The sequence below is a fragment of the Aspergillus ochraceoroseus genome (assembly GCF_002846915.1).
Source record: "Aspergillus ochraceoroseus IBT 24754 chromosome Unknown P175scaffold_6, whole genome shotgun sequence".
NCBI lineage: Eukaryota > Fungi > Ascomycota > Eurotiomycetes > Eurotiales > Aspergillaceae > Aspergillus > Aspergillus ochraceoroseus.
Genome location: NW_024468481.1, coordinates 2180868 through 2194382, shown reverse-complemented (window position 1 = coordinate 2194382; position 13515 = coordinate 2180868). Strand labels below are relative to the sequence as shown.

General features: G+C 24.7%; 1 protein-coding gene across 1 annotated transcript; it reads right to left on the bottom strand.

Moving 5' to 3' along the window:
- Nucleotides 1-813: 813 nt before the first annotated feature.
- P175DRAFT_0441937 (nucleoside deaminase) lies at nt 814-1569 on the bottom strand (the record flags this gene model as incomplete). Its single annotated transcript, XM_040894095.1, has 3 exons — nt 814-1083; nt 1146-1279; nt 1344-1569. The coding sequence occupies 3 exons, from the start codon at nt 1567-1569 to the stop codon at nt 814-816; spliced, it is 630 nt and encodes a 209-aa protein (XP_040751120.1).
- Between the last annotated feature and the right edge of the window lie 11946 nt (nt 1570-13515).

The following is a 13515-nucleotide window of genomic DNA, read 5'->3' as shown; positions in this document are numbered from 1 at the left end:
CATTTAACCGGACCCGGTGGATGTCCAACCAATTATCCTCCACTCGCATGAATCATTTTCAAGACTCATATAGACTACCGACTTTTACTCGGCGGGGGTCGTATGACGGTGGTTTTTTTTTTTGGTTTTTTTTTGTGGCCCAGAACGACCGGGGGTTCGTTACGGGGAATCTTCGAAAAGCGACGGTCATCAATCCCTGAACGCCTGTCACATCCACGTCTGGAGCAAAAGCGGAGAGCGCCGGTGGGTTTTCATTTAGAAGTATACTGATGCCGGCTGCAACTTCAATCCCCAAATCAGTGAGCGCAAGGCGGCTACGGGATACCGGTTTCTAATTCTGAACACCAACTACTCCGTACTCCGTAAGGTTACCACTTGTCTTGGAAGACCCGCTTCTGTATATTGCAATTCGTTCTCAGCTTGGAGGAGAATTTGGAGTTGGGACGCTAGAAAAGAAATTCCAAGGTTTATGAGACCGGGATTTTGCATAAATTAAAAGTCAAGACCTGAGTTTTTTATCTGAAAAATATGTGCCAATTGTTTTAAGCACTGATCGACAGAGGTTAATGGAACATGCAGTTCGTACTGGAATAAGTTACTTCTCCCCACACAGCCGTCCCCGATGGTGAAACGCAGCCTTTGGAATCCAACGAGTGACAAGGGTAACCATCCTATTTTGAGGAAGTAAATCGGGTCCAATCACTTTCTCCTAGGTAGCAGCCGATGTTCACCGGAGATGGACGGCTGCGGTATCTGCGGGAAAGCAAAGTCTCTAGGATTGCTCGTGTCATTGATATGAAAACCAGTGAGTCACTACTTTGCCTGACATATTAGACCATTCTCCGGACGATGACAACCATGAGGGCAGGAGTAATTTGGATTGTACTGCCAGAGGAAGTAGGGATCCGTCTCGTTGGTTAAGATCTCCCCTATCAAACGGGACTGAGATGGCAGGTCCCGGGAGGCTTCGAAGACCTCTTCTGAGAGGATTTGTATTTGACCCCATCCATTCTGGATGAGTGTCTCGATTGATGTCCCGTACACATATTCACGAAACCCAGACCACCGGATGGCGGACGCACACTGCATTTCGAGTTTGTCAATCCCGTTTATCCCCTCCGGCTGGAGTAGGACTGCTTACTTACCATTGGGCAGCTTTCGGCATTGGTGTATATTGTCAAGTCTGCGAATGCGTCTTGTGCCTCAGCTGGACTAAGACGAAACCGTCCGTTTGGATCGGTAAGAATCGCTGTGCAATTATTTATTGCGGCTATCTCCCCTGTATTTGCGCGGCTGATTAGTCCCAGTAGCGCCTGGAAACAATACAAGAACCGATCACACACCGTGCATGGATGGATTCCCCGTCCTGGAATTCTCGTTGACCGCGATACAAATCAAATTGCCCAAGCCAGTAGAGCCAGTGTGGTTCACAATCACACTACCAAACGCAGCAAAAGGGCATGGAGAGTCACTCAGCTCCGCAAGAGCCGCATTTGCACGGCGCATCCAGTATACCCTTGTGGTAAACGGAATGCTATTTATCGCCAGCTGAGGTTGAGCAATAATCATCATAGACCACCAAGAGGCCTGTGTAAATAGAGCTGCGAATAGCAATAGAGCAACAAAAGGGGCTAGCATCATGCAGTAGGTTTCGGTGGTCTGACTTGATCGAGTTGAGTTAATTCTATTACTTCCAATACTCTGTGATTCACTGTTACATGGAGAATGTTATTATCAGCTTGGTCGAGACGCCCGGCCGTTGGTTAGATCTCTGTTGGGAGATAGATTTGCATAAAGTGTGGACAGTTAAAAACATAAAAACTTTGTTAGTTGTTATTGAAGCAGGACAGATTCAAAGATGAGAATATTCAATCCTTAACCAGTCTCCGAGGCAACGCGAAAATGATATGTTGGAGTGCTGCACTCAGTGAATGCAACCAGCACCACCATAAAGCAGCATTACCATAAAGAAGAAGTATTGAATTGAAGGGGTATCTCATGATATACTTAGTAAGCAAAGGGGGGGTTATTACCCTATATTAAGGCCTTAGGCAAGCACACAACCCCCTAATAGACATATATATTAATATACCTGATTACCTGCTTCTATTAAGCTACCCCTAGGATTATTATATATCTAATAATTAAGAGTCTTATATTTACTTAAAATATATAAATCTATACTAATGATCTCTACTAAAACCTATTAATTATTAAAATATTAATAATCTCTACTAAATCTACTAATTAGTAAAATACTGAGTGTAATGCCTCTAACTATTAATAATAAAGATAATATAGTAAGACTTACCAAGTAAGAAGACTAGCTAATATAGTAATCCTTATTTAAAACACGGGCAAGAGATAATAATCTATAAGAAATAATAGAAGGTAATAAGAGTTATCTATAATAACTTACTAAATTAATTAGGGATAGTAAAGAAACTCTACTAGTAAATAATACTAGAAATTCTATAGTATTATTATAAGACTTTAACTCTAAAGTAATACTCTATAAAATAAAAATAAATAAGTATAATTATCAGGTTATAGAACTTAGGAAATTAAAAAATTAAATCTAATATATTATTTCTCTAAAGATCTATTACTTTTACTATAAGCTAATAAAAATTCTAGAGAAGTAGTACCTTAAATTAAAAGAGTATATAGTAGTTAACTAGAGATAAATTTAAAATATAGCCTATAATACTTATATAAAGGTAATCTAATCCCTAAAAAGTAATCTAGTTAGTTAGTTAAATAACTAGGAATTTACTATTTAATAGGTAATTAAAGTAAATCTTAAAGTTATAATATTATTACTAGACTAGATAAAAGACTTCCTAAATATAATATATTATCTAGCTCTATCCTAGACTATATCCTATTAGTCAGATTATAAGAAGAAGATACTAGCAGGAATATTATTATTCTATACTATAATAAATAACTTCTATAATACTATTAATATATTTCTATAGTAGTATAGTAAGACTAGTAAAGGGGCTTTTAAATTAATATTTACTACTAAAGATATAATAGATATAACTAGTAATAAAGAAATATTCCTATTATAGGATAAGGAAATAAAATATAAGTATAGATATAATAATATAAGAAGAATAGACTCTAAAAGGAGTACTTCTAAAAACTTATATTAATTATATAATATATATTCTTAAAGGTATAAATAGATATAATATTTTTATCTATTCCTAGAAAAGGCACCTAAGGACTTTAAGGAAAGAAGTATAATAAGGAAGCTAGTTAATATATAACTTAAGATAAATAAGGCCCTAGTTAAAAAGGTAGTAAAGAAGTAAGAATAAAATAAATAAGATCTAGAATAATTAAAAGGAAGAAGTAACTAAGAAGTAGGTTAAATAAAAGGCAGGAATAAAGGTAAAGTTAAAGCTTTATTTAATATTTAATTTAAAACTATATTATACTTATTATAGTACTCTATTATTCTTAACTTAGGATTATTAATTTATATATTTAATAATTTATATTAATTTAAGTAATATATAGAATTAATATAAGATAATTATATATAGGCAGGAGACTTAAAAGTACCTATTATAGGATATAAAGATATTAGTATATAGATTATAATTTAAAGAAATAAAGGTATAAAATATAGCTATATAATTCTTAAGAATATAGCTTATTATAAAGAAATAATATATAACCTAGTATTACTTATATTACTAAATTAAATAAATATCTATTTTAAGAATAATCCTAACTCTAACCTACTCTATATATCTAAAGGTATAGTAGCAGCCTATCTTGATAAGAAATATAGCTAATTTATAATAAAATATAATAGTAAACTATATAATATAATAGGCCAGGTAATATTCTAAATTATTACTAGTATTAAAGATACAAAATAGTGGCATTTATACCTTAGATATCCAGGACTATAAGTATTAGATTACCTAGTTAAGAATACTAAGGGGGTAAGGATTAGAGGACCTATTATAGTAAAATATAATACCTATAGTATAGTAAAAATAAAGTAAAGAATTAACTAAAAAGACTATATTATTATAGAAAAACTAGGTCTATAGTTAGTAATTAACTTTTATAACTTTAAAATAGGGATAGATAACTACCAAGCCCTACTATTAGTTATAGATAGATAGTCAGGTTTTATATAGGACTACTACCTCTTAGACTAATATATAAAAATAATTAAAAATATCTTACTTAACTTATTTACCCTTCTAGAGAGGTAATATAATATTAAACCCTAAATAATTAAATTAGATAGCAAGATAAAGAAATAGTTAGAAAACTTTATATAATCTAAAGGAGTAAGACTTGACTACTCTACTTTATATATACTAGCCTAAAATAGAGGTATAGAGTACTTAGGGGGTATAATAAAAGAGAAGGTATATATAATAAGATAGGAAGTAAAACTACCTATATTTCTATAGTCTAAATATATTTATATAGTAGTATACTTATATAACTAAATACCTAAATATTAGGTAGGATAGAAAATACTAATTAACTAATTCTATACTTATATTACCTACTAAGATAGAGTAGTAATAGAATATAAGAAATCCTAAGGAGCTTATCTAAAGGCATATAATTATAAGGTATTTATAATAATTAAACTATAAGTAACCATAATAATAAAGTATAGAAAGTAGTTTAACCTAAGAGTATTTATAAGATATATAATAGGATATAAATTTATTAATATCTATTAAATATAGAATCTAAGAAAGGAAAGGAAGATTATCTATATAAAGAATATTATATTTAATAAGGAAGAATTCTTCTTAGAAAATAGAGATATATTTATCTAAGTAATAAAGAATAACTTCCTAATAATTAAAATTAATAAATTTAAATAAATAATTAAGGATATTAAAGTTAAAACCTATATTCTAATCTAGAGAGTATTAAATATAGATTACCCTATAATAAAGAATATTCTAGAAGGCAATTTTAACTTGCTTAATTATTTAGTTTAAATATTAAGATTAATACTTAAAATTATGGATAAGGATAAGGATACTAATATAAATAAGTAAATAGCCTATCTAATACTATTAGGTAGCAGCCTAGAATAGTTAGCAGCAATATTGGCAGGTACTTACCAACATAAGACAGCCAAAATTAAAGAAGAAATTAAGCTAAATAGAAGCTACTAAATTACATGGAAATCAGTATTTATAATAGGGAGGTTAATATAACTAACCTAATAAGATAGAATACTAGCCTCCAAGGCAGAAATACAAAGACAGAATAGGTAACTAGAGAATCTAATTAAGACTTACTTAGATTAGCTACTAACCTTTCTAAAGATATATTACCAAATTAAAAACTACCTATTATCTAAAGAATTTATAAAGGCAGAGTAGGACTACCTAGCTAACTATAAAATAATAAAAATATAGGTAGAAATAGATAGACCTAAGTATATAAAAGTACTAGAATATAAATAGATATATATATATAAAAGTAATTAAAATAGTAACCTAACTAAATATAAAGCATGCCTAGTAGTAAGAGGAGATTAATAAAAGAATTTAATAAAGGATTTATATACTATAACTCTAGTAGTAAGATCCCTCTAAACCTTCCTAATAGTAGCAGCCTAATTTAATCTAGAATTAAAGTAATATAATATTATAAATATATTTATTAATATAGATAATAATAAAAAAATATATATAGAAATATCTCTAGAATATTAAAAATTAGGCAAAGTATTAAAGCTAAAGAAAGTATTATATAGACTTAAATAGTCCTCTTATCTATAGTAGATAACTCTTTAAAAGGTCCTAAAGTTACTAGGATATAAACCTATCTTATATAAACCATATTATATTACTAGAGGCAGGATCCTAATATTCTTTTATATAAATAATATTATATTTACCTATTACTAAAAAATATTAGTATAAATATAGGCTACTACACAAGAGCTTTAGGACTAGTTTAAGATAATAGGAGGAAATAACCTGCAATAGTTCCTAAGAATAGAGATTACCTAGGATAGAGAGAATAAGCTTATCTAGCTAGGTTAGTTAGCATATATTAATAAGATTACTAACTTAGTAGATAAAAAGGAAGGTCCAGATACTACTCCTATATTAATAAAAATAATACCCTAGAAAGATTAAGATAGAGTATCTTACCTATATATCTAATAATATTAATAGAAGGTAGGATCTATAATATATATAATAGTCATGACTTGACTAGATATTATATTTATAGTATTCTAGCTATTCTAGTATCTTATAAACCTTAGTAAAGAATATTATACTAAAGTAGATTAATACCTATAATATCTAAAAAGAATAAATAAACTTACTCTATAACTTAGAGATTTAGATAACTACCTATTATATAATAATACCTTATTTATAAATAATCAGGACTAGAAAAGCTTATAAGAATATATTATAAAGTTATTTAGAAATATAATAGAGTAGAAAGCTAGTAAGTAGGTAACTATAATAATCTCTATAATTAAAGTAGAATTATTAGTATTATTATATATAATAAAGGAAGGAATCTTTACTAAGTATTTACTAGATAAAATCTAGGTAGAGTTGGAGAATCTAATTATTAATATTTAATATAATAACATGCAAATTATCTAACTAGTAAATAAGGAAATTAACTACCTAAATACAAGGCTATACTATATAAATATCTATAATTACTAGATTAGATAGGAAGCCTAGAAGGGAAGGATAAAAGTATTATATTATCCTATTACTAAAATAATTATAAATAGGTTAACTAAGGTGCTACCCTACTAAAGCTTTGAGGCATTCGTGAAGGATTTAGAGATAGTAAAGAGATTAAAATTAATAGATAACCTACTACTAGATATAGTTTAAATCTATCTAGGATAAGGATAGCGTCTTAAATTGCATGATTATAGGTTTAAACTAGATGAAATTCTTTAAACCTAAGGAGGTGTGTTAAATTAAAGGGGTATCTTATAATGTACTTAGTAAGTAAAGGGGGGATTATTACCCTATATTAAGGCCTTAGGCAAGCACACAACCCCCCAACAGACACATACATCAATATACCCGATCACCTGCTTCCATTGAGCTACCCCTAGGATCATCATATATCCGACAAGAAGATAGCAACACGTGACTACTCTGTATATTTAAGCCACCATTTCCTTCTAGATCTCCATACTTCTTCCAAGCATCTCTCTATTCCCTAGTTAGACCAATTAAATCCATTTCAGTCAACTTTCTACTATTATAGTTTGATGACCTCTTATTAGGTTATAAGCCCTCCTTAAGGTTCTATTTTATACTTTATAGACCTCTAAAAACTCTTATCATACCCTTGTACTAGAGATCTGCTCCCTGATTAGATAGAGATTCTAGCAAAAATATTACCTATTACTATTATATTATACCACCTAGGTAATAATATATAGAAAATTTCTATAATTTAACTAAAATAATAACTAAACCTACCCCTAGTAAATATCTTGATATCCCTAATTTACTATACCTACCTTTAATAGCTACTACCCCATTTACTAATAGCTAAAATCAAGTAATAAAGCTAAAGAATAGCATATTTAACTTAAGCCTAATAATAGTATTAAAAAATAATTTAAAATTTAAAATTTAGGCTTTATTTATATAAATAAAATTAAAATTTTATAAAATAAATAAGCTTCTTAAAAGTAATATTCCTAGACTATAATTTAATAATCTTAAATATAAATTATAGGAATTTCTTTTATAAATAATAGCTAGTTAGATATTATATTTAATAAATAAGAAATTAGTAAAGAAATTATTAATAAATACTACTCTATATATCTTTATAAATAATTTTATATAAAAATTATAAAAAATAATTATTAGTAATAATTAAAAATATATATACTAGATCTAAAGAAAAGTTATTAAGATTAAATATAAAAATTATATAATTATTAATAAATTTATATTAAACTTTATCTAGAAAATAAATACTTCTAATAAGTTAAAAATAATTATTATACTTTATTAAGTAATTACTATAATACTTTAGGAGCTTAAAAAGAATAATATAAGCTTTATAAATTTAACTTTAAATAATCTAGATAATAATCCTATTAAAATAATAATATAGAAGTATTTTTATACTATATATAATATAATAAAGAATAAAATTTAGGAGAATTTATTATCTAATATTATATCTAATACTACTATACCTGCTATAAATATATTAAATTCTTAATTAATAATAAATAATAGAAAGAGATAGTAATAATAATAGAAATATATACTACTATAAAATATAATAATTATAGACTATATGTCATGGGGAGCAGGCGGGCAGTAGGTGTAGCTAACAGCAGGGTGTATATTCAGGCTATCTATGTATAGGTATAATAGGTAGGGGTTAGGTCAGGACAAGGACATAGCTTGAAGAGTTATAATAGGATTAGGGGTAATATAGCTTAAATATAGGAGTAAAGGTAGATAATTAAGGTAGAATCTAACTAGATAAGTATATAACTATACTATAATAGTATTCTTTCTTTTAGGCTAAGCTTTAGTAAAGTATTCTTAAGATCTAGGCTTTCTAGAGTAATAATAATAATAAATAGTAATATACTTAGTAATATTCTCTAAATAGCTAGCAGGAACTTTAGTAATAGTAGAGTATCTAACTTACTTAATAGTATACTTTAAATATAAGTAGCTACTTTAGCTATAATAATTCTAGTAGAAGTTAACTACTTTCTTAACCTCCTATTTCTTAATACTATTAACTTTAATATATAGAGGTTTAATTTCCTCTTATCTAAATAATAGGTTTTTAGTAGTTAAGTATAATAATTTAATATAAAATATTAGATATATTCTTATATTTTTAGGTAGGTCTAGTTTATAAATATAAGGGCTAATAATCCTTTTAATAGGAAAGAGGCCTAGATTTTTCTAGTTTAATTTTTTTTAGAAATATAGAGTTATAATATTCTTAATATTTAATTAGATTAATTAATCCTTAATATAATATTTAATAGGGCAGTATTTTTAGTTAATATAGTATTTATAGCAGGCTTAAGTAATAATTATAATAGTATAGTAATATTCTTATATCTACTTTATAATTAGGGTAAATTAATAAATATTATAAGTTTATAAGTAGTAATTAAATAGGATAGACTTAAATTTTATATAAGGGTTAAAATTATATAGAGTAAAGAATAAAAAGTATTTAATAATTTTAAAATTAATATTATTAGTAGTAAATTTTATTATAAATAACTATTTAATCTAATTATTTTATAAATAATTAATATAAACTTATAAATATTATTCTAAAATAGTATTTATATATTTAATTTATTTATTAATTTTAGAATAATAAATAATAAATAAAAGTAATCTTATCTTTAGAATATAGTTTAAATATATCTAGAATATTAATATAAACTAGGATCTTTAATTAAATATAATAAACTTAGAGAATCTATAAAATTTTTAAATATAATTTTAGAATAGGCAGGTAGCTCTCTTAATATTATAGGTACTATTATAGAAAATATAGTATTAAAACTTTATTAACTAGTTAATTATTATTATAATAGTATTAAAGCCTAAGCTTTAAAATAAATATATAATAAAATTAATAAATATATCTCTTTAAGAATTCTTAAGTATAAGTAAGGAATAAAGTACTTTTTAATATTTATTTTAATAAGATATAGATTATTTATAAGTATAATAATTATAAATTTATTACTTTATAAATTATAATATTTTAGGCTAGTAATATAATTATAATAATAATTTATAAATTTTTAATCTACTTTAGTAGCTAGTAACTATATTTTTATAATATTTATATATTAGTTTTATCTTTAATTCTTCTATATTAGGGATATATAGTTAATTATAGTAAAATAAGAGTCTAAAATAGTAAGTATACTTAAATAATATAATTAGTAAATAATAATTATAGCCTTTTTCTAGATTTTCTAGAATATTATTAAGGGCTAGATCTTATTTATAACCCCTGTCTAGGCACTCTCTTAGCTATTTAGGGAGCTAGATAGTCTCTTCTTCTTTAGGCTTAGGTAGCTAGAAGTATACTAACTTTCTTCTAGTAGTAACTTAAAACTAGATTAATTATAATATTTACTAGCTCTATAACTTTTCTAAATATTTAAGTAAGAAGCTTGCTAAATTTTTTCTTTTTAATATTATTTAATTTTAGTATAATAAATATTTATTCTCTTTCTTAGGAAGATTCTATAACCTTCTAGTTAAATTATCTAGTTTTATCTTATACTTGCCCAGGTAATAATTAATTATAAAGTTAAAGTAAAATAAGAATTTAGATTATTAGGCTTATTATTAATTTAATATTTTAATTATTATAAAATACTCTAGATTTCTATAGTTAATTATAATCTTAATTAAATATTAGTATCTTTCTAGTTCTAGAATCTATTCTTTTAAATAATAGATAATTACTAGTAACTCCTTATTATATATTTTATAATTATATTTAATTAGAGTTATTTTTTTTAAGTAGAATCCTACTAAGTATAGAATTCTATTATTATTATATTATAATAATATTTTAGTAGATATAAAGTCTAAGGTATTAATTTTTAAAATAACTAGTTAATCCTAATTAAAGAATCTTAATATTAGTTTCTTAATAAATTTTATTTTTAGTATTTTAAAAGTAGTCTAGTAAATTAGAATTTATAAAAATAAGGTTCCTTTCTTCTCTAAGGTAGTAATAGGTACAAGAATCTATAAGAATTCTTTAATAAAGTATTAGTAGAATCTAATAAATCTTATAAAACTCTTAATATTAGTAACTATCTTAAGTAGCTTTTAATTTACTATAATCTTAATCTTTTTAAGATTTATATAGGTATCTTCTCTTCTAATAATAATATTTAGGAACTTAATTTCTAGCTAATAGAATTTATACTTAAATATCTTTATATATAGGTTATTATTTCTTAAGATTTATAATATTTATCTTAAGTATTTAGTATATTTTTTTCTTATATAGCTATAGATTAAGATATTATTTAAAAATATATTATAAAATATATCTATATATTATTATAAAATATTATTTATAAAATATTAGAAAATAGCTAGAATATTAGTTAGATTAAATAATATAATTAAGGACTTATATAGCCTAAAATAGGTTTAAAAAATAATTAGGTATTCTAACCCCTTCTTAATATAGATATTATTAAAGATAGTTACTAGATTAATTTTAGAGAAGTACTATATTCCCTATAGGTTATTTAAGATTTCTTTAATTAGGGATAATAAGTAGTAATCCTTAACTAATATAGTATTTAGTCCTTAATAATCTATATATAGGTAGAGGCTATCTCTAGGTTTATTAATAAATAAGATAAGAGAGATAGCTAGAGATAAGCTAGAATATATAAAATCTTTTTTTAGGTTCTCTTCTAGCTATTCCTTTAGAGTAATTAATTATACTTATAATATTAAATATAATTTATTAAATAGAGGCTATTTTCTTTCTTAAATCTTAATATTATAATTATATAGTTAATATAGTAGTAGCTTTTTTACTTCTTAAGGATTAAATATATCTTAGAAATCTTATAGTTCTAGAGAAAGTATAAATAATAATTTAAGACTAGTATCTTTATACTTTAGTTTTTTATTAATTTTATTTAATAAGATTTAATATAATTTCTATACTAGATAGTAAATATATATAACTAGTACTCTTAAAGATATTTAGTATATTTTTATAAGTATAGGAAATTTTAACTCTAGTAATTCTTCTTATTAATTTAGTTACTTAAGTTAATTTTTCTAGAGAATATCTATTAGGGCCTTTATCTTTATAGACTTAAGAAGTATATTATAATATTTATAATAATATTAGCTATTAAATATAATTATTTAATTAAAAAAATATATCTTTAAATTATATATAATAAGCTAGGCTAGTTCTAGAATAATTAGGTAATAGAAGAGATAGGTAATATAGAAGATAAATTTCTAGTTATAGTAATTATTTAATAATAGATTAACCTCTATATAATAAGTTACTATACCTTCTTCTACCTCCTTATTATAGAAGCTAGATAAGAATATTAGATAAGAGAGTAGAATAATCTTTAATCTATATATTTTTATCTATTAATAATTTATAAAGCTAATTCCTTTAGCTCTAGAATTAGTTATAGTATAAGTTAGTATTTTTAGATTTTTTTAGTATAGTTATACCTGCTATACTATTAAGTTAGTGTATATATAATAGGGATTAAGGAAGTTAGTTAATTTAATAATAGTATAAAATAAATAAAGTAGTATATCTAGTAATAAGGGCTTCTATATATATTTTAATACTAAATAATAATTATAGCTAGGTAGACTCTATTTTTTAAGTTAGGTAGGGTATTAGGGGAGTATAGTTAGTTAGATTTCTCTAGAATAGTAAGATAATTATTCTATACTATAATATAAAGAGTAGGTAATACTATAGTAAAGATTAGACTAGAATAGTATACTAGTATATTTATCTATTCTTAAATTTATATAAGATATTAGTTAGATAAGGGATAATTCTTTATATAGTATATTCTATTTTTATAATAGAAGTATTCCTTATACTTATATTATTCTTCCCTAGAGGAATATAGTATGTAGTAGGTATAAGATAGGTTTATAGTATCTAAATCTTTTCTAGGCATGGGGAGTATAACTAAGTAACTAGATAAGATAGAACTAGAGAGGTTCCTTAATATTACCAGGCTAGAGTAATAGGAACTAGATATTAGGTAAGAATAGGATATTTATAGCTAGTATTAGTAGTAATAGTTTTTTAGTAATTAAAGATAATTAGTATATTTTTAAAAGTTTTAGAATAAAGTAGGATTATAAAGTAATATATCTTAAAGTTTAATTAAAATATTTTAGATTAAGAAAAGTATTAAAAAATTATTAAGTATTTCTTTTTTTAAAATAAGATAATAGAATTCTATAAAGTAAGTATTAAAGTCTAAGTTTCTCTATTTTTAATTATAAAAGTAATTTTAAATATTTTAAATTTAGTTAGAGTCTCTAAATACTATTTCTAGATAATTAAGTAGGTTAGAATAGTCTAGAAACTAGAGAATATTAAGTCTTATTTTAAGCAGGATTAGTTTATAAGCCTTTTTAATTAGATATCCTACTATATAGATTAGTCAGGCTTTAGTAGTTAGGAAATAATCTAGGTTAATATTTATTTTACTATAGATTTATTATATAAAATAGTAAAGATTAAAATAAGTATTATTAAATTCTTATAAGTTAGGGAGTTTCTTACTAAGATAGGTACTAGAGAGAGGGCTAGTAGAAATAGATATAAGTACTTTTATTATATTAATTATTATAATTTTAATAAAGGGGGTATATTTAGTAGAAATAGGAATAATAATAGAAATAAGTATAATAAAGATAATAGTAACCTATAATATAATAAATATATACTTAAATT